This window comes from Pelobates fuscus, chromosome 1 (genome assembly GCF_036172605.1).
Source record: "Pelobates fuscus isolate aPelFus1 chromosome 1, aPelFus1.pri, whole genome shotgun sequence".
NCBI classification, from domain to species: domain Eukaryota; kingdom Metazoa; phylum Chordata; class Amphibia; order Anura; family Pelobatidae; genus Pelobates; species Pelobates fuscus.
In genome coordinates, this window is record NC_086317.1 from 388,798,111 (window position 1) to 388,823,168 (window position 25,058).

A 25,058-nucleotide genomic window follows, 5' to 3' on the forward strand; every position below is an offset into this window, starting at 1 on the left:
TATATATTTATATATATATATATTTCTTTTTTTAAAAAGCTCATACATCACTAACAAAAGTTGCATGGACAGGGATGTTAGCTGCCAGGCAGTATGCTACAAATAGAATTTAGTTTAACTTTTAAATCGTTTTACCCGAGAATGATAAATATTGCATTTTTGATGACGGCAGCTAAGATAACCTTACGTTTTGAGGATCTCTAACCGTTAACACATGCAAACCATAATCCATTTAATCATGAGGGGGGAAATGAATTAAATAATTAAAATTTACACTGTACAAAAATGCTCACCATTCATTTAGTACCAGTCAGAATTTCCATTTTATTGATGGGAGGGGCATTATACATATTGCAAGGGCATTTGTAACATAACTTGCAGGCATTTTCCCCACCGGGAGATACATTCCAAATAGTAAAGTAGAAAATCGAAAAGTTCCTTTTGTGAAGTCACAGTGATTTAACGCATCTTGGTTTACAATGGCAATGCACTTAATATCTGGAGTGGCCGTACCACCTCTATAAGTTGGGAAGCTTATGAAAGCAACCTATGGTATACAGTTGTATACAATCTTTATAAGAGTCCCTAGACAAGAACAAGATATGTGGGCGAATCCTCACACCACCCAACAGTAAACAGTGCACATATGCAAAAAGGTCACCCAATGACACTTTCTAGTGGAAGTAAAACCTTTGTCCTTTCTTGTTCCAGACAATTAAAGACCTACTAAGACAAATCAGTTAATATAGCCACTCAAATGTACATGTAGTTGAAGACTTTAATGAGCAGTTGGACCTCATTTACGAGCATACAATTTGTAAGAATTCCTGCAGTGCACAGCTTATTCGATGACACAAGGAAGAGGTTAATCTGTGAACATTGCAGCAACAGTCCCCTGGGTGCCTGAATCCCAGTTTCCTTTTTATAAAGGTGTCCGGAACATTAATTATTTTAATATAAAAGAAAAACAGAGACACACCCAACAAGACATCATTTTAAACAACATGATATAAAAATATATTTCTCTCTTCCACAATGTTGAGGGTTGGATAGATGCTTGTTTCTGCACATGCAACTGGATAAAGGAGTAAAGCTGTCACCACTGTGATATACCAACCATTCTGCATTATCTTCACTACAAGGGTCAGAAGGGTTATAATATCCAAAAAAGAAAATCAAATGAAGGAAGTGAAAGCTTATATTATAACTGTTCTTGGAAAGAAGACAAACCTGGACCTCCCTTACAAACAGCTCACATTTAAAATAAAGTCCATGTATTCTAGCAAAGAGACAGTCCCAATCCACACATAGAAATTGTAAATAGGAGGTGAAGACATTTTTTTTTTTTAAATAAAGTTATTCTGTTGGATATTATCCTTTGTTGCACATATTTGACAGACCACAGAGAGGCAACTTTTTACATATGCCTCTTTCTTCGTGAGTCGATAGCAATGGTCATTTCATTGACTATTTCCAAAGAACATGTAGAATGCTAGAGGCTCTATTACCATACAGTGAACATGGAAGATTTGTGCATGTGATTATTCCGTAGAGAAGTTTTTTTTTTTTAGGATATACAAAACCAGAACCATGTTTGCAAACCACAACAATGGCATGCGCAAGTCTGAGAATTGTGTGTGTTTGGAGAAGACAACCACAGTAATCAATTATGCATTTGATTAATGGTATCCCAATATACAGTACAACTTTGTACAGCATTCTCTTACAAATACAGGTTCTTGTTACATCAGCCCACCACTTGTCATACCGGCTTTAGAACCGACAACTGCAATGAAATCTTGCATAACCAATGGCAAGTTTTAGGGTAATTATTGGCATCTCAGAAGACCAATAATCTGTGAGAAGTACAGCAGATAAATTTATATTGGGGAGAGAAACAATGGGAGGACCCAGGACTTACGAGTGCAAGTGTCAAGTCACATTAAAACAGAAAACACAAATGCGCGTCCTTCCTTGAGCAAAGTCGAAGGATTATAAGACTGCTAAACATGTCCTAGCATTGCAATTAACATTGTAATGAATGTGGATATCATTCAGACTACAAAGGAATTACAATGTTAACTACAAGATACAAGCAGCCTCAATGAGGAAAAAAAAAAAGCCAGATTTGTTACTCTGTCACAGCATTTAAAAAAAAAAACAAAAAAAAACTCAAATTAAATTATTTACTTATTTCATGGGCAGCATCACTCAGTCTGATGTACTACTTGTGGTTATAACATTCAGCTTTGCGCAATCAACCGACAGTCTTACAGCCAGAAGGGTAGCTGAGGCAGAGGACACATGGTTTGACCAGAGATCCAGCATTATAGATCTGTCAGCCCAGTGTCAATGACGTTTCTAGTTACATATTGGAGTCCAAAATTGCAGAGTTAAAATACAATCCTTACATAACCAGGAGAATATTTTTTTGTTTAGGCCTTGTCTGTTTTGCCAAATGGGGACAGTCAAGAACAGGTTTAATTAAGTAGTGTAATATTTTGCAGACATAGTGGCAGCAGTGGTATTAATATAAATAGGTGACTTGTTCCAATCCTGTTTTTGTTTTGTTTTTTTGCTTAAAAAGATGGTCTTAAAGACTGGTTTTATGCCTGAATTACTTTTTTGTTTTTAATAGATATATATATATACTTTTGGTAAAGTAGTCTGACGTGAATTCCAAAACACTCTTCCATTAATGTCCATGTTTGTATCCAAAAAGGGTGCTGGGGGAAGCCCAGATTGACTTTTTTTTTTTTTATAAGGACAGAACAAAGGTATTTTTTTCTGAGTTTCATTTCATTATTTGTTTGTGAAGGAGGGGGAAGAGGTAAAAGTAACGCAGTACTAAAAAATAAACTGGCAGGTTGAAGTCAATCATTTTGGCAGGAATTCTCCCTCACTCTGTGCCTTCATTATCTTCAGCAGCAGCATGTTCGGCGTTCTTAGAAGCCTGTTATATACAAATTGAAGATACGCAAAGTCACAAACAAGAACACCAAAGGCAAAGTAGCAGCAACATGCACAATTCATGAAAAAAACTGATGCATCAACACACATTGCATTCTGTACTTGCTATTAATTTGGCAACTCCTTCAAATGGAAAAAATAGATTAGCAAGTCAAGCTAAAATTAATTAACGTTAAAATAATTTTTACAAAAGCAGTTAGTAAGTACCCCTTTGAGACCAAATATTTTTCTATTAGGAACGGAATGCTCATTTGGCATATACAATATAAAACATTATAAAAAAATGCAGCCAGTTATTGGATAAGCATGATGTGCATGTTCTAACCACCAGCTACCATACTTTGGGTTGTACCCCAAGGAATAAAAACCAAAACAAAAAAACAACAACTTTTTTGCAGATGGTTGCACAGCTCAAAGATCAGGATAGGTTTCACTCTACGTGGAGAACGATACTTAACTTCTACTCCCTCTATATTGAAAATTTTAATTGTGCTGGAATTGTAAAAAGGTAACACGTGGTAACCAATGAATGCACCACAGTAATGTATTATTCTGGACTATTTAACAAGGTAATGTGTACAGTGATTATAATATACAAAAATATCTGTATGTAGATGGGAAGCAAGGTTCAAAATATTTATAGAGTTACTACAACCGCCATGACCACTTCAGTCATTTGAATTGGTCATGGTGGTAAACGTTATGTGTTTTAGCATACTAATATATTGTATATGCCGATTGTCAATTCTGTGCATAAATTGCATCTGTTGTCAGCACGCACTCCACGCGGACAACATACATAGAAATCTTCCCCTTGCACACAGGCCTGTGAAAAAGCCTGTGATTGGACCGTGCGCGGCAGCAGTGACATCAGCATCAGGATCATGCCCGGTACTGGATTTCAGGTAAGTAAAACTTTTTTCTGCAGGATTTACTACAGATTAAGAGGACCTTCTCCAGAGTGTCCAATAGGGAATATTACACTGGAAAGGTCTCCCTTCTCAAAAGGGTTTTATAGCAAAAACCCTTAAAGTCACTTTGTAAAAGGCATTACCTTCTTTTTCTTCTTTTTTTGGGTCTTCCGGCTGGCTGAACTTTGCAGAAGTGCCTAAAAAAATAATAAATGAAAACATTTATACGAGACATGCGAGTCCATAGCCATGTTCCACAGATCCAAACTTTATACATAAGAAGCATTTGACACTAAAAGCCATTTCTCAGAAACATTGGCAAAGATGTTATGGTTTTATTCTATAGAGTGTCTATCATTGTCTCTATTCATTTCAGCTGCAGAGACAGCCCCGCCCCCCCCCCGCCAAAGGCATGCTCAGGGGCAGATTCTTAGGAGCGATTTCTCTCCTTTAATTTTCTACCATTATTCCTGTTACTTAAACGTCTGGTATTAATACAAATTGGTACTAACTTTATATGGTGTCCTTATTTGGTTTATGTAGAAATTACAAGTCTTGATTTCACTGCTACTGCCATTAGAATTACACCAAACCTGTATTTATAACAGGATAGTTACATCCCTTCAATTATGGTGTTATTTTTTACATTGGTACTTTTTTTTTTTTTCTTTTTTATGATGATACCCTTGTTTTATAATCATAGAAATTTTAATGCATGTTATGTTTTAAATATTTACTTTCCAAGGCTGCCTTTCCTTTTTTCCCCTATATATTTCTGTATTTATTATGGGGGATACCCTCCACTGTTCCTGGCAATTTAGCTTACAATTATTATATTTAACCATAAACAATACAGCCAAGTTTTAGAAAGAATGTAGAGAAGTTTGATGACACTTACGAGAACCAAGCAAACACTTTCAAATCTGAGCTCAAGTCCTCTAGCCCACTGTCATCATGCAAAAACCTCAAAAAGCACTGTTTCTGAATTACAATTTCCAAAAGCTACATTCAGAAAAGGGAAATTATATACCAACCTTTAACTCCGCATCCTGCACCTCAAATTCGGACTTGAATAAATCAAGATCGAAAGGCCCACTGGTTATTCTCATGGGGCCATTGGGCATCAAAAGAACTGTGAATTTAAATTGAGCCACAAATTCTCCTGAAAAGATCGAAGAAAAAGTAGTGAGAACGTATACAGTCTGTAATAAGAACTCTCTAATAAAAAGCAATTAATGATGTTAAGCTCCTTTTTCCTCAGACTTCAGCAACTACTGGTACAATCAGCAGTGCAAGATCTCTGAAAGATATCTACACTGACTCCACTGATGATATTATTGAATAGATTATGGTGTTCCTCTGAACGCTGTAATAATGCAATATGAATCCTCCAGTGCAGTGGAAAAAAATGAAATGAGGCATTTGTCTCAATTCACCACTGTAATATGACAAATGCTATATCACACTAAATATATTGAAGAGTAAAATATGATCCATTCTCTTATTGGGTTCACTAGTAGCACATCTAAAAATCTGTCGGTAATGAAAAAGTTTTTTTTTCTTTTCTTTATTTAGAAAATAAATGTAGTGAGGTCATGAATTATGGTTTACTTTCCCTTTAAAACACATTGAACTATTTCCTCACCTTCCTTTTCATAGAGTACATTGAATGGCTGGAGCAGCTCATGTTTGGCGCATTCTACCACACCCATTCTTGCTTTCTTTTCATCTTCAAATGCCCTATGGGAAATTAGGAGGATTAGAAATCATGGACATGGCAATTAAATCCATACAGTCACCATTTGAGACAAATACAGTGACAACAAATATATATATACTCTCTACAATGGAAGAGTGGCATCCTGATAGTTAAAGGGACAATAAGCACCAAAAACATCTCTTAAATAATTTGTTTTGATGCATACAAGCTGCCCCTCTTCTCTAAATAGTAAACATTGCCATCTCAGAGAAACCCCAATGCTAACATTTGCCAGAGAACTTCATGATACCACATATAAAATAAAGAACTCGAAGGCTGGTCAGATAGCTCATTGAGTACCATTAAATTGGGTAATATTAACATCCCCTGGATGTTGGGCAAAAGTAACAACCCCAGGACATACTTGGAAACCAGATAATATCTGAATGTACCTTTCCTGGTTAAATCATTTGTTATTATTATGCCCAACATGACAGCGCCAAACTAGAACTATAAATGTGCTGAATACAGACCAATGAACAACAATATTAAACATACATTTTAAACAGAGCTCAAAATTTCCCACTCGTCACCAACATACTGGTGAGTGAAAATATAGCCCTGGTGAGCAGTAATCACCCTGGTGATGGTATGCAATAACTTTTGGAGGCAGGTAACTTTTTAAGGCCTATGCCTTAAAAAGGACAAGGCTTCAAAACTTAAGCACTGTTTTTAATATCGGAGTGGTCCTTTGCACTTTACATTACCTGAGAGTGAATGGCATGGCATCAAAGCGTCTCTCCACTTCACTAAAAAAGGCACGGGAGGTTTTCATTTTCAAGCCATATTGTTTAGATGGGTCCCTTTTGTAAATGGTTGTCCTCTGTCCAGCATCTCTTGCCTGTGGCAAACATCAGTTATCGATCAGGAACACTCACACAGAAACTTTTCATTTGTCTTCAGTTTAACACCCAATAAGAGACTGTTAATCTATCTGATCATCCTATTTTCTATCTAAACCCACATAAGCTTGTTCTTGATTTTGTTTCCTCCATGAAAAAGCAATGTACTAGTCAAACTTTAGACAGAGTCAATCTCACATATTTATCATGTAGAGCTTACACCATTTTAGCAGCTCTTCATGTTCAACAAAAAGTGGGTCTGAAAAAGATAGCAAAGACACTCAAAATAGATGTAATGTGAATGTTGAGTTACAGTCTGTTATGCAGGGAGGACTTTAAAAAAAAAAAAAAAAAATTAAATAGTTTAGATCCATTTTTGCTCCTTCCACCAAATATCTTTTGGATCCATTAATATTAGTACTATCAGACTGAACAGCAAAAGGTTAAAGATTTAAATTCAGCTGTGTTTTTATATAGCAGCAAGAGGACAACTAAACTACTCACAGAACAGAAATCCTAGCAGTGCCCATTAACCATTGCTATAAAGCCACTATACAGGTAAGTATGTTGTATATCCAACATGCATATTTAATATATCAACATATATCGAATTCACCTTGCCTAAAATAACTCACCTTTCCCTCTCCCGTGCTAATGAGAACATCAACGGCGTAAACCTCATGGACTTCAAACTCCACCTTTTCATGGTCTTTCCTGCAAAAGGCAAAATAATATTTGAAATCACTAGTGAACTAACACAACCTCATTTACAGCTTGGATATAATATGGTTGATTTTAGGATATTAGAAACAAAATGTTAAACATGTGCAAAGAGTTAAATTCAACTCTGTTTCAAACATGTAAACAAAAAATAATAATTTCTTAACCACGAAGAAAGATATACACACACACACACACACACACACACCTTCTTACTTTTGCATACTACTATGACATTTTTAACAATGAAAATGCCAGCTCCCACCACAACTGGAGTCAAGATATAGGTATTTTGTAATGTACACAGTGCTGCCTCATGAGTCCTCAGAGTAGCAGTGCTCTGAATGGAGCACACTTGCAAGCCAGGAGGATGTAACAAGGTTAATTTATAAAAGTGACAGTTTCTATTGGGAAAAGAAAAAAAAAACGACTTCATATATACAGTACTTAACCCCTTAAGGACACATAACATGTGTAACATGTCATGATTCCCTTTTATTCCAGAAGTTTGGTCCTTAAGGGGTTAAAGTGTCAGGTGTGCCCCTTTAAAGGTTAATATGTTTTAGGGATGCGACTATTATCCATTTTGTTGGGAATGAAATGAGAGGTGAGAGAATGACATGATAAAATCCACAAACTTCTCAGTGAAAGCCCTAAGAAGCTTGTGGATTGAACAAAACAGGTTGATGGTTAAGTGGGGCTTGGAGGACATAGCTCTTTGGAGATTGGCGACCAGCTTGTATCTGCTTAGACCCCGATGACCGGTTTCATCTGTGGCCCTATACAGCGTGAGGTGGATCAAGCTGACTTGGCAGAGCGTAGTTGGTGTGTTGCTACTGGTTCTTTGAAGACCTTCGAGGCAAAACTTTGCACTGTACAATTTGCTTGTTACTTGACTTAGTGTGATGGAAGTACAGCATTTTCACAGTTAAATCACTTATTTGTGCAATACTGCTCAATTTCTCTCTATATTTTTAAGCTCTTACTAATAAATAGGATTATTACTTTTCAATTAAGTGTCATTTCTCAATTTTCATTGTGTTTATTTGTGCAGGGGTTCTTAAAAGGTTGCTTTATTTTCCCAGTTCAGTAGTGCTGCCAGATGTCCTCCAGGCTGACAATCACTGAAGTGGCATGCTTTAGCCAGGGATATGGCTAGGGTTAGCTAAAGTTACACACAGCATTGTAAGTGTGACACTGAAGAGTATGGTGGCACAGCTCAAGTATCACTTGAACAAATCGCTTAAGTAGAATACAAACCCAGGGTCCTTAGTGTAGAGACAGTCTGTGAAATTCCCCATGAAAATGAAACGTGTGTGAAAACCACAATATCAATTTAATGTAACCATCTTAAAATCTTAGACAGAAGGCATTTTAACATCAGGACTAATATTGTAAAACTACCATGACGGCTTATTTATTCTAGTTGCACTAGTTATATATTATATGCAAAAGCATTTTTTGAATTTACTATTTTACGCATATGTAATGTAGTTGTAAAATAAATATATATATATATATATATATATATATATATATATATATATATATATATATTATTATGAGAAGGAAGGGTCGTCGTCCCCATACAAGACGCATATGTGCACTTAAAGAGAAAAGTTAAATTATATGGATGCCAAATTTGCACAGAATTGATAATAACCAGCCTAGAACTTTGTTCTGGTCTGCCTAATGACACTGCTTGAGGTGGAGTTACACCTCCAGCAGCAAAGGGGATAATCTCTGCATGTGCAGCATTTCAAAGCAAAACACTGCACATGGAGTCTCCAAGTAATATGACCACTAACAATCAATGCAGTGATTGTGGTGCTTGGAGAGACCCATCAACGGAATGACAATAGACCAGGAGAACAGAAACCATAAGCCGTGTTTGACTGCATACAACTCATTTAGCAAAACTTGGAAAATGTTGATACAATGCCCATTGATACGTACATCTCCATAAACATATAAAGTTTTACTTTGTAGTAAACATACTCATCCATTAACTTGCTAACAGCTGGTCTGCACTTAAAATCCAAAATCTCAAGTCTAGAAAACTTACTTTTGCTGGTCAGTTGGATTTTGAATGATGGTCTTTTCTCCATCAATAACATGCTGCTTTAATTGGTGGGAAAGCATACCTGACAAAATACACAATATTTAACGAGGGTCTAACTCTGGATGTACATTTGCATAGCACTACCAAACAACAACAAATGAGGGAGAAAGTCCTATTCTACTGTGACTATATAGTCTGCAGGGTTTTTCAATAAACTCAGAATCACAGTTCATTGAAAAACCATGGAAAAATTTAGGCAAAGTGTTAAATAGGGATATTCTAGTCACAGACTGGCCATCTTAGCCTAAATTCTGCACTCTGGGATTCAGATCTCAATATACAAGCAAGTATTAAATGAATTCATTCAGATGAGGGTAACACTGGTAAAGTATGAAGGAGTGATAAGTGCATTTAATGTTGTATATAGCATGTTACGTCTGGATTTTACATTTGAGATGCCTTCAGGAAGCAGGCTATTTGTATTAGTTCCTAATACACAATTGCTCCTTTACAGCAAAGCTCAAGTCTCCACATGCATAGAACACATATATCGGTATAGGCTTACTGTAACCAGGACACATTCGCGCTTACCTTCAATAGGAGTGCAGTTAAATGATGGTGAAATTTTGTTCCATGCTTCAGTTACCTGTGAGTTCTGATGTTAAAAATAAAAATTGCCTCAATACAATTCAATACAATGTTTTTATTACCAACCTCACATGTCCTGTCTAGAGATGTTTAGAGGAACACTCCAAGCAGCATAACCACTACAGCCCCCTGTAGTGTTTGTGTTAGATGTAACCTGGCAACCTCCCAGTGTAAGTAGTCAACGGTTTGACAACTTACCATGAGTGTGCCAATGCACCCTCCTGCAGTATAGTGGTTATGGTGCTCAAAGTGATCCTTACTTAAAAACTACAGAGAAGGGACTTTCATGTTCTAGGTTTTTATGGCTCTTCCCTAGGACAACCCAGCAGTACATGTTCCAAGTTCTCCTCACAGACTGCTACCTGAGTTCACATACATCCTTAAAATAAACTAGTTGCTGAGCTTGGACAACATTAACAAACACAAATGCTGTTCATTAACTAAATGGAGAATTGGCAAGGGAATTGCTTCCTTAAATAGTCAAAATGTTCTGTTTACCAATAACAACTTTTTATACAAAAACAGTACATAAAGACAATGACTTGTACAATTAATGGCCATCAGTCATTCAGTAGGAATGAGGATTAACAGGATTAAAGGACTTAACATGTGAAAACAGGTAGCATTTACAATATTCCTTGCCAACTTGGTGATTATTATACCACTCTGATTGAAAATCAATCAACTCATCTTAAGGTAAATGTTTTGCAATTTTAATGTAGTGTCATTTACTCAAGTGCACAAAAGCTTTGTTACAAATAATCTGTTGCCTACGCTCCAGGAGACTATAACCTCAACCTACCAAGACAAGCAAAAAACAATGAAATAAACATAAGTTGTCCCTGCCAAAATATAGCAGATGGGAGCCGATTATTTAGTTCAAGTAAACAGCAGGTGTAAACTAGTAACGAAGTGTGAGAGAATGGTATTGAGATTGAATAATTTCACATATAATGACATATGTTTTAAAAGTACAATTTTAAGCTGTCATCTTAAGTTAAAATGTTCTTGCCCAATCAACTTTTTAAAATATGCATTTAGGTACAGTAGACCTTATAATATAAGACATTTAAAAAAAAAAAATATCTTTTCTTTTTTTTTAACCTGGTTTCCTGGCTTTACAAGACGTAGGGCTGCTTCTGCGCATAGATGAGCTGCTTTAATTACATCCGCTTTGCGTCCAGTCACTGGGGAATCCTGCATTAATAAAGTGCCAATTAACTGAAAATTCAAATATTGCACAGCCTCACATACTGTAGGGTAAGTGTTTGAAAACGGTACAGATCCATTGGAATGTGCAGTGTTATTTTCCATTAAATATGATCTTTAATCAATTAGGCGAATACTGAACTGCACAGCTTTATCTAGGACACAGGGTAAATGTTCACGCATGTAAGTAACCAATGATCTCTCTACTTGATCAATTTAGCACATTGTGTAGAAAGTAATTTAGCTTACTGCTACTTTTGGAATATTTCCCAGCCAAATTAGTAAATATATTGTTGTAATGGCCACTGCAAGCTCTCTAGCCTCCTCCTCTGATAAATGTATAGTGGAAGTTTTCCTTTGAAACAAATAAAATAAACAGAATACCCAAATCTTGTCCGTTTCTGGACTTAATTTATTGGTTGAGAATATTCAATTTGGATACATATAGTTACATAGCTGAAAAGAGACCCGTGTCCATCAAGTTCAGCCTTCCTCACATATGTTTTTGCTGTTGATCCAAAAGAATGCAAAAAACCCAGTCTGAAGCGCTTCCGATTTTGCAACAAACTAGGAAAAATTCCTTCTTGACCCAAAAATAGCAGTCCGATATCTCCCTGGATCAAGCAGCTATTATCCCACTAATTAGAAATTATATCCCTGTATGTTATGTTTTTGCAAGTATTTATCCAATTGCTGTTTAAACATCTGTATGGACTCTGATAAAACCACCTCTTCAGGCAGAGCATTCCATATCCTTATAGTTCTTACTTAATTTATGACCCTATTTATACATACAATGAGAGAAGGTTTCTCAGTAATAGATATTGAAGGGGGGTTGCAGACATCAACGTAGGAACATTTTATGGAAACATCACAAATAAAAAAAAATGATCCTTACTTTGGAAGCACCGACAACAAGACTGTGTGCAACATTAGAGATGAACCCATCAACATGGACTCCCAAGTCTCTGCAATTTAAACCATATGGTGACAAACTTATCAAAGATATAAATAACAAATGCACCACAATGAAACCAGACTGTTCAATACTAAAACACAAAACCAAATGCTGATCTTCAACAAATATGACATTGCATACAAAGTGTATATATATATATATATAAATAAATAAATAAACTGTATGAATTAAACCCAAAGGCCTCCAAAATCCACAACATTACGTGTGTCCAGCTCATGCAGGGTTTCTGAGGAAGGCCTACCAGATATTGTTAACTTCAACATATATATTATTGAACATATAAATCACAATTTTTGGGTTACATGCAAAGCTTTTTGAAATCACGTTTCTATAGAAGTATTGCAGTTAGTCTAAAAATACAACAATGCATTCTTTCAAGAGATGTAACATTTTAACACAAATAGAATTCCTTCGTTACCAAATGTGATACAATACGCATCTACTAAGATATATACTGGTTTTACTACAGATAACAGAATTTAAACTTTTGCTTCTATAGTCCTAAAGACGCAAGTAAAAATGAAAGTCACATCATATTAAAGGTGTGCTCTAAGCGACATAACCACTACAGCCCATCGTAGGGGTTATGAAACTAGGGGGCCATTCACACTGTCCAAAAGGTTATATGTCAAACCATTTTTAGCAACACTTATGGCCCTCCAGGCTTCCATGTCAAGCCCCCATAATTGCCATATTGCTAACATGGAAGCTATACTTCCGCACTAGAAATATCAAATTAGTCTAAATATAGAAAGCATTGAAAAGTTGAGAGTCAGCTGACAAGCTCAGGTAATCATTGGCACCCAAATTTCAACAAAATGAATAATGATAACAGGGATGCTATACTTCATGAGTAATACAGTGTGAAGAGGGCCTGCAACAAGCAATGGAAAAAACAGGTTTGTATCAAACCATTTAAACAGTTTGACATAAGCAAAATACGCTTTAGTCATGTTGGTGTGTAAAGCCCCTTTATTGACCTCAGATTTATACTGTTTTTACATCGAAGAGTAGAAAATAAATGCAAGTATAATTGCTTTGATTTGGAACAAGACTCCACCACATGCACAAACTGATACTTTTTGTTAGAGAATATTGTTAACGCTTACTTACATCTTTACCAGATCCCCATCTTTCAGAAGATAATCTTGGTCACTCTTCAAGGGGGAGAAGTGACACACCGTGTTATTTACAGATATACAAGTGGGGAAGGCAATTCCTGAAATGAATATAATGAAATAATTTTAAACATCTTTTCTCCCTCTTAAAAGTCAATGTAAATGTTAGTCAAGTCACAAATTAAATAAAAAAAAACAAAAACAAGTCCTGCGCTCACTCCCATCACTCCTGGGCGGCAGCAATGACCACCGTACACATCAGCCCCAATACATACAGTAAAAAGCAAAGAAAAAGTTACCTGCGCTCTCTCTTAAATCCCTATGTATATTTAAAAAAAAAAAAAAAAATATGGAGGTTATTTAGTCACTCCAATGGCCACTGGAGGGAATGCTCGCCTGCCAATGTCAAGGCAGACCCCCTCAGGGGTGTCCTACACTGAGCTTTCAACTTGCTTCCTTGAGCTTCAGGCAAAGATATCTCTAATGAGACAGAGAAGGGTATTTTTTTATATACACCCCTATATACTTATTAACCCTTAATAGGGAACACATGGGATGGGCATTGTAACATAGCTGTGTGATACAAAAATTGAAAACAAATACAAAAAAACCAAGCCCTGCGCTCACTCCCATCACTCCTGGGAGACAGCAACCACCACCAGTTTTTGTTTAACTAGACATAGGGATTTAGAAGAGAGCGCATTACAACCACTAGAGGAGGACTTAACCCTGCAATGTAAATATTGCAGTTTATGAAAACTGCAATAATTACACTTGCAGGGTTAAAGGTAGTTGGAGTTGGCACCCAGACCACTCCAATGGGCAGAAGTGGTCTGGGTGCCTGGAGTATCCCTCAAACCAAACAGGAGGAGGATCAGATTCACACCTGCAATTCAGAGATTTAATTTCTGTAAATTATGAGGTTGACAATCAATACACCAACTGGCTCATAACGGAATACTTAAAGGGACAACATAGGCAACAAAACCTTACAAAATTTGTCATGTTACCTGGAGTACACAGGCGTCACGTTAGTCAAACCGCTATTTTACTGTTTTAAAGAGAAGCAGGGTCCCTCAGAGCATGCAGCTTTGCCCCCAGACGGCATTGTGAAGATGGAAAGTGCCATACAAGTGTCAGCTTACAATCATATAGCTGGCTGCTCTCCTTACCTACAAAGTACAGCATAAGGCACAGCTACTTTCCATCTACAACACACACTTACTGAAGGCCAGGCTGTGAGTGCCAGGGCACCCTGCATCCTGGTGAAATTTAAGATAATGGTTTGACAGGGATGCGGGAGACTCCTATGAACTGAAGTGATTATGGTGCCTACAGCAGCATCAATATTAGAGCAACATCGCCACTTTTGAGATATTCATAAAGAAATATTCCTTACAAGAAAAAGTTATTGTTTGCTTTGTAGGGACTACTTTAAGCGTCAATCTTTGGCAAATGTAAAAGCTTCCTCAACAGCATGTAAACCTCCCATCAGACATTGGGCTGACAGAAACAGGAATTATCTTGTACAATAGATGCTTATGGCATCTTATTGCACAAGCTCAAGTTTATCGATGTAAAGATCACAGGGTCTCTTCCATAGACCCCATTTTGTACCATTGTGCATGTAAGAGACTTCAAGTGCCAGCTGTAGTCAACCCAGTACCTAGACTACCAGCATATGAGTCACCTCATAAGGAACAGTGCTTCTTTAAAGGAACACTACAGTGTCAGGAATTCAAACACATACATCTAAGTGACTGCCACTAGAGGTGTAACTAGGCTGCAATGTAAACACTGCCTTTTACCTGAAATTTATTAGTCAATGGTTTAACCCCTTAACGGACACCTAGAGAACTTTAGTTTGCTGAAATACTTTTTCATTTTACTAAAAGTGCATATTACAAAAGAAATTGGCACTATTTTAAATTAACCTTGTTACACTCCCTGGCTTTTTAGGACAACTGGTACTGTTACTTCCTGGTTGTTTAGCTCAGTGGAGCTATACTAAAGAGGCAGACAAGTGCACAGAGCACTTGCATTGCAAAGACTTGAGATGCACAAGGCAGTAAGTGATTGGACACCTGCATAAAGTATGTGCTGGGAAAAAGGGGTGGGACATTTGCAAGCTGTTTTTAAATATTCCCCCAATGTAAAAAAAAAAAAAAAAGAAAGCCTAATAAAAAGAATACTATAAGGTTAAGAACACAAACATGTATTCCTGACCCTATAATGCTAAAAACAAAAAAAACACAACACAACTAAACACTATCTAGCCCCCCCCCCCCCCCCCCCCCGTAAATCTAGTAAACTCTTACCTTTATTGCAGTCTACCGGTGCGGACTCGGCCCCATATACGCCTTCGTGGCTGACATTATCAGAAGTAATAATCTCAGCCAATCACAATTATTTACCATAGGTAAGCGTTGGTTTGACCAAGATTGATGATCTCAACCAAGGAGGCGGGTCAGGGGAGGAGCCAAATGCCACCTTGGCCAATCAGCATCTTCTCATAGAAACACATTGAATCTATGCATCTCAGAATAAACGTCAGTGTCTCCATGCAGAAAAGACAGTATTTACTGCACAAAGCATGCAGGGACCGACTATACTGAACAGAAAAACTGCCATAAGCGGAAATTGTTTTTGTTGACTATATTGTCCTTTTAAATGCATGCATGCTTTCATTTGGGGTATATCTAATTAGCAGATCTCTAAGTTGTCATATTTAGCAGTGTAGCGTCCCTTTAAACTAAGATAGTGCCTTAAGCCTTTAAATGAAATCCTTTAAATGAAAAAAAAACAAAAAAAAAAAACAACAATAAGCCAGTAAAATGCTCTGTGATAAAGTGTAAGTGATAAAATATATACATATTATATAAAAACAACCCTTTTAAATGGTGGTACAAAATGTTACGACATGATACAAGGAATCACTTGGCAATTATCCCAGCTGTCAAAGCAGAAATTATTCTTGTCTGCTCTAGCACTTCATTTTTTTTTTTAGGTATAAAATTACTACATCACAAAGGCCTTTTGTTACTCAGATTCTTTAGCCTTCTTATCCAGGTACGGTAGATTAGAAACCGCATCAGGATTTATTCTATTCCTCAGAGGAAAAGCCTGGATGGCCTATCAATGTGACAGATGGAAGGATTAGGTGAAGCCAAGACAGACTTTGTGCTTTAGGCACACTCAACATTGGTATGGCATATTTCATAAACATCCGAAGTTGCTGCTCAAAAGATTGTACCTTTTTTTATTTCCTTCTCCTTCTTGAAGATTTTGCCAGTTTCCTCCATGATCAGGTTATCCCCCTTTTCACAAAGACTCAAGATTGAAGCATTGGGTGTTGCTGCATCCACCAGGGCACGGAGAACCCCTGTGAGAGAGAAAAGTCAACAGATATATATATATATATATATATATATATATATAAAAAAAAAAAAAAAACTTAGATTTGCTCTAGAACCATACTCTAGATCGAGTGGACTGATCAGTGTTTGTTAAATTGGTAGTTTGAATCTGAACAGGTTTAGTTTAAAATAGGTGGTAATTTCAAGGGAGTGAAATTAATTTTTTTATTATGCACTGTAACAATTAACTGCATGACTATTGCCCAAACAACAAACTCAATCCACCCCTTTGAGGTCACCATTTCGGTCTATAATTAAAGCAAGGGAAGAGACTGGTTTAGGTTCCTAGAAATGCAACTGTAAACGCATATTCATTCACTTATGGAAGCAGTCATTGAAAACCAGACACGTTCAGTGGAACAGTACTGCTGGAACAATTTTCATTCAGTAAGACAATGCTGGGTGGTTTCATTTCGAGAAGCAAAGCTTAGCTTTTCAATTCTCTTTTTTGTATTCAAAATGTATAGGCTACTAGCTAGCAGTTTCTGTGAAAGAACATACAGCCCCATCAACCATTGCTAGTATGAAGGTATATACATATATATATATACATATACACATACACAAAAACAATATTGCTCCTGCACTCACACTTGAAATTCCTTTAAGAGCCGGGTGCCAACCAAAAAGAACAGCTTCAATATCCAGGTAATTCAAAGGAATGGTTGCACTCACGTAATTAAAAGTCCAAAGTTTAATGGAAAAAATTAAAAATCCAGGATCAACGTTTCAGTCACTACTGACTTTCATCAGGATCATATATATATATATATATATATATATATATATATATATATATATATATATATATATATATATATATATATATATATATATATAAATAAATCATTCACGCTGGGTCCCGCACTCCTGCTCCCAGTCTTGTTTATTGCCTAGGTGCCACTCCGACCTCAAAATATAAAATACCTTGTTGGAAGTGCACTCACTTCCAACGAGAGAGATAGAGATATTGAAGTTCACACTGTACGCCTTTTTAAGCCCACTCCTTTAAGAATTGCCATCATCTATCGCCCCCCCGGTCACCCTAAACTATTTATTGAACACTTTTCCTCCTGGTTACCCCATTTTCTTTCCTCTAGCACTCCCTCTCTCATACTTGGGGACTTCAATATCCCTATCAACAAGCTCAACTGCCCTGATGCCTCCCGTCTGCTCTCTGTAACCTCCTCCTTTGGACTCACACAGATTTCCTCCTCCGCAACTCACACTGCAGGAAACACTCTTGACCTCATCTTCACCAATCTCTGTACCACCTCTGATCTCTCCACTGATCCATTTCCTTTGTCTGACCACCATCTGCTAACATTTAACATCTGCATACCTCATACCAAAATTTCAACACCATCAACTCTCCAACCTCGCAGAAACCTCAACTCCCTCGATCTCCAGCACTTCTCCACCACACTCCAAACACTCCTTTTACCCATCTCAAATCTCAACTGCCCTAACTCTGCAACCTCACTCTACAACTCCACTCTCTCCTCTCAACTTGACATCATGGCACCTCCTACAGTTAAACGCAGCAAGCGCCCCCAACTACAACCCTGGCACACTAAGCTGACCCGTTACCTCCAAAAATGTTCCAGAACTGCTGAACGCTGCTGGAGAAAGTCTCACTCTGCATCTGACTTTGTCCACTATAAATTTATGCTGCGCTCCTACAGCATGGCTCTTTCCTCTGCAAAAGTAAACTACTTCAAAACCCTCATAAGCACACTGTCCCATCAACCCAAACACCTGTTTCACACTTTTGATGCTCTTCTTCGCCCTGTGACTACCCCTCCTTCCACCACCTTGTCCGCCACAAACTTTGCATCTCATTTCACTGAGAAGATCTCTACAATCAGGAAAGAGATCTCTAATCTCTCTCCTTCCCCTATCATTATATCACCCAACCCCACTCCCCCTGCCATCCTATGCACATTTGCACCTGCTACAGCACAAGAGGTTTCTGCACTGCTCCTGTCCTCCCGCCCCACCACCTGCTCTCTCGATCCTATTCCCTCGCATCTCATCCGCACTTTGTCTCCCTCTCTTGCTCTTCCTCTCGCTAGCATTTTCAATCTCTCCCTTTCCTCTGGCACATTTCCCTCACCCTTCAAACATGCAACCGTAACCCCGATTCTGAAAAAGCCCAACCTTGATCCCAACTCCCCATCCAACTACCGCCCTATCTCGCTACTCCCATTTGCCTCCAAGATCCTCGAGAGAGTTGTGTACGCCAGATTGACAGACTTTCTCGAATCCAACTCTCTGCTTGACCCCCTTCAGTCTGGATTCCGCGCTGGTCACTCTGTCGAAACTGCTGTGACCAAAGTATCCAACGACTTAATTGCCGCTAAATCTCACGGCCAATACTCTATCCTAATCCTCCTTGATCTTTCTGCCGCATTTGACACTGTTGATCATCAACAGCTTCTTCACATTCTTCGTAACTTTGGTCTATGGGATACTGCTCTCTCCTGGTGCTCCTCCTACCTCTCCCAGCGCTCTTTCAGTGTTTCTTTCTCTGGTTCCGCCTCTACTCACCAACCCCTCTCTGTCGGCGTCCCCCAAGGATCTGTCCTCGGCCCCCTACTGTTCTCTATCTATACTGCCTCCCTTGGTAAACTCATCAGCTCCTTTGGTTTCCAATATCATTTATATGCAGATGACACGCAAATCTACCTGTCCTCCCCTGATCTCTCTCCGCCCACCTTGACTCGTGTTTCTGACTGCCTCTCTGCTATTTCCAACTGGATGGCTGCTCACTTCCTTAAACTCAACCTGTCCAAAACAGAACTTCTAGTTTTTCCTCCCTCAAGTGCTGCTACTCCTGTTGTCTCCATCCAAGTCAACGGCGCTACTATCACCTCTACCTCGCAGGCTCGCTGCCTAGGGGTTCTTTTCGATTCTGACCTCTCTTTTACTCCCCATGTCCAATCGATAGTCAAATCCTGTCGCTTCCAACTCAAGAACATAGCGCGCATCCGCCCATATCTAACGCCGGACGCGGCTAAGATATTGGTTCATGCTGTTGTTCTCTCTCGCCTCGACTACTGCAATCCCCTTCTGACCGGTCTTACATGTTCCCAGCTTGCACCGCTGCAATCTGTAATGAACGCGGCTGCGAGGCTTATTTTCCTGTCCGGTCGCACCTCCCACGCCTCCACGCTCTGTCAGTCCCTGCATTGGCTTCCAGTTAGATATAGGGCCCAATTCAAAATTCTGGCACTTGCTTACAAATCCCTACATAATGCTGCTCCAACATACCTATCCTCCCTCATACACAAGTATGTCCCGTCGAGACCCCTGCGCTCATCCCAAGACCTACGCCTATCCTCTGCCCGGATCCCCACTTCTGACGCTCGCCTTCAAGACTTCTCTAGGGCTGCACCTATTCTGTGGAACTCACTTCCCTCCTCAATCAGACTTTCACCCAGCCTCCACTCCTTCAAAAAATCTTTGAAAACTCACTTCTTCGTTAAAGCGTATCAATTAAACTGTCAGCAGGCTTCTCATTCCCCACCCCTTGACTCCTTCCCTGCAACTGTCAAAAATGACCTACCAAGCACTCAATAAACCCTTCTCTAACAAACTATTTAATTCCCCTACTTTAACCCGTTTGTGTCACTATACCCCACTCCCTCTAGCATGTAAGCTCATTGAGCAGGGCCCTCAACCCCCTCTGTTCCTGTACGTCCAGTGGTCTGATCTCAATTATGTGTCTGTTAGTCCACCCATTGTACAGCGCTACGGAATTTGTTGGCGCTATATAAATAATAAAATAATAATTATATATATATATATATATATATATATATATATATATATATATATATATATATATATAATTTAAATTAGGTATTTTGAATGTTATTGCCAATAGTGGAGCTCTCATTTTATAAACTGAATGAATTTTAAGATTCCCAGGTTGGCAATGTTTGCCTATTCTGACACTGTGCTGCAGTACATAAACTAGCAATTCGTAACCATGACCCAACAAAATGACCCAAATGGTTAAAAAAGTGTACTTCATTCATCAGGCCTCTGGCAATTGCCTAACCGCCTTCCCTATTTACGGTCAATATATTTTCCCCTTGTTTCACTAAACTATTGGTGCTTCCAATACCTTCACTGGCCTCTCTGCTGATGCCTGGCAGCTTAATTGAAATGTTTGGAAATTGAGATATAGCCGCAGCTTTGACTTCTTCACAGTAAGTTGTGAAGGAGACTATAGGAGGAGGTGAGAAGTATAATATTAGCATGCAGTTCTTGGACTGGTAGAACAAAGTAAAGCGACCTCTTGTAACATCTGTGAAGGCTTGCAGTGGTGATTTTTGTAAGACACTTAAAAAGGACCACTATAGTGCCAGGAAAACAAACTCTTTTTCCAGGCACTATAGGGTCATTAGTTCCCCGCTACCCTCAGGGCACCCCTTCAGCCACTTACTTTTCTCCAGCCTTAGATGAAATCTTTCTTCAAGCCTAAACGTATGACCTTGTGTCCTATCTATAGCCCTATTTATGAATAGATTCCCAGATAATTGTTTGTAGTGGCCCCAAATATATTTGTATAATGTTATATCCCCTCTGAGGTCCTGTTTTTCCAAACTAAAGAGATTTAAATGTTTTAACCTTTCTTCATAACTAAAATGCTCCATCCCTTTTATCAATTTTGTAGCTCGTCTCTGCACTTTCTAGTGTCATGATATCCTTCTTTAGAACAGGTGCCTAAAATTGCACAGCATATTCATGGTGTGGTGTTACCAGTGATTTATAAACTGGCAAAATTATATTTTCATCCCGAGAATTTATGCCCCTATTTATACATGACAAAACCTTACTGGCCTTAGCAACTGCAGATTGACATTGCATATTGTTGCCTAATTTGTTGTCTGTAACAATTACCAAATCCTTCTTCGTGTGTGGTTATCCCTAATTCACAACCATTTAGGGTGTAAATTGCTTGTGCATTCTTGACCCCAAAGTGCATAACTTTGCATTTCTCTACATAAACTGTAATCTGCCATTTTAGTGCCCAGTCCCCCAATCTATCTAAATCCCACATGGCTTTCAATGCCTATTGTAAGATCATTTATAAATATGTTAAATAGAAGCGGTCCCAAAACAGAACCCTGAGGGACACCACTTTTGTCCAGCCTGAAAATGTACCATTAATGACAACTCGTCCTTATCCTTAAGCCAATGTTTTACCCTATAACAAGAATATTCATCTAGACTAATTTCTTTTAGTTTAAAGACTAGCCTATTGTGAGTAACCATATCAAATGCCTTGGCAAAATCCAAGTGCATCACATCCACTGCAACACCCTGATCTATACTTCTACGTAGAATGCAATTAGGTTAGTTTGACATGACCTATGTTTCATAAAACCATGCTGATTATTGCGAATAAAGTTCTTCCCAATGAATTCCTGAATATTCTTCCTTAATAGCCCATCAAATATTTTCCCAGTCACAGAAGTTAAAGGGACACTTTAGGCACAAGGACCACTTCTGCCCATTGGAGTGGTCTGGGTGCCAAGTCCCACCACCCTTAACGCTGCAAGTGTAATTAAGTCCTCCTCTAGTGGCTGTCTCTCAGACAGCCACTAGAGTGACTTCCGTGTTCTTAGAACACGAAAAGTGTTGGACATCCTCACGCTATGCATGAGGACCTCCAGCGTTGGCAGAATCTCCATAGGAATGCATTGAATAAGGCTTTCCTATGGGAAGGTCTAATGCGCGCATGTGCATTAGGTCTCCCCTGCCGGCTGACGTCAGCAGGGGAGGATGTGGGCGGAGCCTTACCCAGAGCCTAGGGACATCAGCAATGGATTCCAGTAAGTCACTGAAGGGCTTTTAATCCCTTCAGCAACATGGCATGGGGGGTGGGAGGCACTGCAGTGCCAGAAAAATCGATGTTTTCCTGGCACTGGAGAGTCCCTTTAAGCTCACAGTTCTATAATTTCCAGACAAGGATTTTGAACCCTTTTTAAATATAGGAACAACATCTGCCTTCCTCCAGTACAATACCTGAAACAAAAGATTAAATACAGAGGTAAACTTATTTCAGCATTTAGCTCCTTAAGTACTTGTGGGTGAATACCATCAGGTTCCAGAGCTTTATTTACGTTAATTTTCTTTAACTGCTGTAGCACCTTGTCTCGAGTCATCTAATCACAAGTTATCTGCAAGTTTTTTGCAGCAATCATTTGTTTTGAAAAGGCCACAAAAGCATGAACCTCCTAACATCCTAAACTAGAGTAGCAGGGAGGTTGAATTTTTTTATTTTATTTGTTGTGGTTTATTAATTTTTACTCAATACATTTTAAAGGCTGAATCTTGAGGCTTACACACACCAAGACCATAAAGAAAAAAATAAATTTACTTCAAAACAAAAAATAAAGGCTTATTTTGATCTGTATAAAGATTTAACATAAAGACTAAACCTATCTGACAGGTACAACCTAATGAGCACGAGTGTGACTTTTCTGTAAAAGTCAATAATAAGAATATGTTCTGAAATGTGGAAGAAATATAGGTAAAACACCAAAAAAATAAAATAAAAGATGCGCTGCTATAACTTTCAATCAGAGGTCTTCAATGAACAGTCTTCAGAAGACTACTAGAATGTGTGCTTTTAGACAATAAATACATTTCTTGTAACTGTTGGCAGAATTATGTTTTCCTCATTGCAATTTGTTAGTGTATACTTTAAAATTATATAATGACAGAAGACCTTCAAACATGTCACAAAGTAATGCATGGATAACCCAGCAAACATGCAGAAATGTTTCTGCAGTTTAATAGAGTTTTTCGTGTGTGTATATATATATATATATATATATATATATATATATATATATATATATATATATACACACACACGACATATGGTCAATGTATTTTTTCCCAACATAATTTTCATCTGCCTTGACGAGAAGAAGGCCCTTCCTGAGTTGTAGTAGATTGCATAAGTAGAAGTTAATTATGAGACCAAGATACTGACTGCTTAATGACCGGCACATACCCTGCACCAACATATATTCTTACAAACTATATAACTTATTAGATGATGTGACAGCCCCGTCTCCCCCCATATTCAGCACAGAGCACTTGCTGCTCTCACACACCATACAGAGGAGGCTGCAGACACGTGGGTGCCAGGGCCTGTGGAGTGTAAGAGTGCCGGGGAGGCACATGGCAGACGGGACACGTGCGATCCCCTCCCCCACTGCCATTAAACCCCCTATTCCCTGCACTTCATGTCAGAGCAGCGGCAGACAGGGGGTTAAATGTCCCGGGTGATTGACAGGTCAGACAGTATAATAAAGCCGGAGAGCCGACCCGTGCTATCCTGGCCGTGTGTCTCGGGCCTGGCACTCCTGACTCCCAGCCCCGGGGTACCCGAGGTTAGGCAGCCCCCCTCCTCCCCCGGTAACCGTGTCCCCCCGCTGCTGGCTCTTACTGTTCGCGATGTCGCCCCCCATCTTGTACTTGGTGACCACCAGGTCCTCGGCGATGGTCTGCTCCTGCTGTTCATCGTCACCCGACATGTTGGACTCCAACGGTTCTCCCCGGCAGCGGACACTGGCAACTGAAGCGCGCGGAGGAGGCGGCGGACAGAGAGATAGAAAGAGCGAGGGAGAGAGAGGCGGGAGCTCAGAGGCTAGAGGGGGGTGAGAGAGGCGGGATGGACGCTCAGGGCTATGGGAAATGTAGTCCGCAGTGACAGTCCCGCCGCCGCTTGCTAAGCGCGCGCGAGATAGAGAGGGGAGACAGGCCGCACAGGAAGCCACGTGCCTGCCCCAGTCCGCCCGGGGAAAGCCGGGAAATGTAGTCCTGGCTGTGGCCTTGCAGAGCGTCGCTATGGTGAGGTTCTAGAATGGGTCCTTACATGTGCTCTGCTTACTGTGTGAGCGGTTTTACTATACCAGACCTTCTAACCAAGAGGGGGGAAATAGCTTCAGCTTACTCTTAACCCCTTAAGGACACATGACGTGTTGCATGTCATGATTCCCTTTTATTCCAGAAGTTTGAGGGACACAGAAAAAAATTGGCACACACAAGTATATATTTATGTAAAGTAGGCATCACAGGTTATGTACCTTTTGGCACGTTATATTTTTTGTCAATGACATTTTGAGTCGAAATATTACATGACAAGCATTAAAAGAACAATATCCAAATTACGCTTGTTAAAACAAGCTAGGTTATCACACATTTTTGCATAGTAAAGCAAGAGAATCAACACGTACTATGTCATCGTAAGTGGAAGAATTACAGGCAAGTGTAGGCATCGGCTGTGAAATCAGTAAGATGGTGCCTGTTAGTAGGTGTATGTGAGAAGAAACATGATGTTGTAGCATGGAACAGTTAGGAAAACAAATAAAATACGTCTTGAGTAAAATAAGCAAT

At 38.9% G+C, this 25,058-nt stretch overlaps 1 protein-coding gene across 1 annotated transcript; it reads right to left on the reverse strand.

The window, feature by feature from the left end:
• Positions 1-299: 299 nt before the first annotated feature.
• On the reverse strand, positions 300-24,369 carry PA2G4 (proliferation-associated 2G4). The gene is made up of 13 exons (XM_063426459.1): positions 24,109-24,369; positions 16,472-16,600; positions 13,214-13,319; positions 12,020-12,089; positions 11,017-11,109; positions 9,856-9,919; positions 9,268-9,346; positions 7,118-7,196; positions 6,348-6,481; positions 5,527-5,621; positions 4,916-5,043; positions 4,025-4,078; positions 300-2,953 (listed from the first exon to the last, which is right to left on the reverse strand). The coding sequence occupies exons 1-13, from the start codon at positions 24,194-24,196 to the stop codon at positions 2,900-2,902; spliced, it is 1,173 nt and encodes a 390-aa protein (XP_063282529.1). The 5' UTR covers positions 24,197-24,369; the 3' UTR covers positions 300-2,899.
• Positions 24,370-25,058: the final 689 nt, after the last annotated feature.

Bases quoted from the DNA above. Each gene is read 5' to 3' on its own strand.
- PA2G4 (XM_063426459.1), bottom strand. From the start codon at position 24,196: ATGTCGGGTGACGATGAACAGCAGGAGCAGACCATCGCCGAGGACCTG. The intron at 16,601-24,108 runs GTAAGAGCCAGC...TCTCTCTCACAG, and splicing joins GGGGGGCGACATCGCGAACA to GGGTTCTCCGTGCCCTGGTG. The intron at 4,079-4,915 runs GTTGGTATATAA...TTATTTTTTTAG, and splicing joins TGCAGGATGCGGAGTTAAAG to GCACTTCTGCAAAGTTCAGC.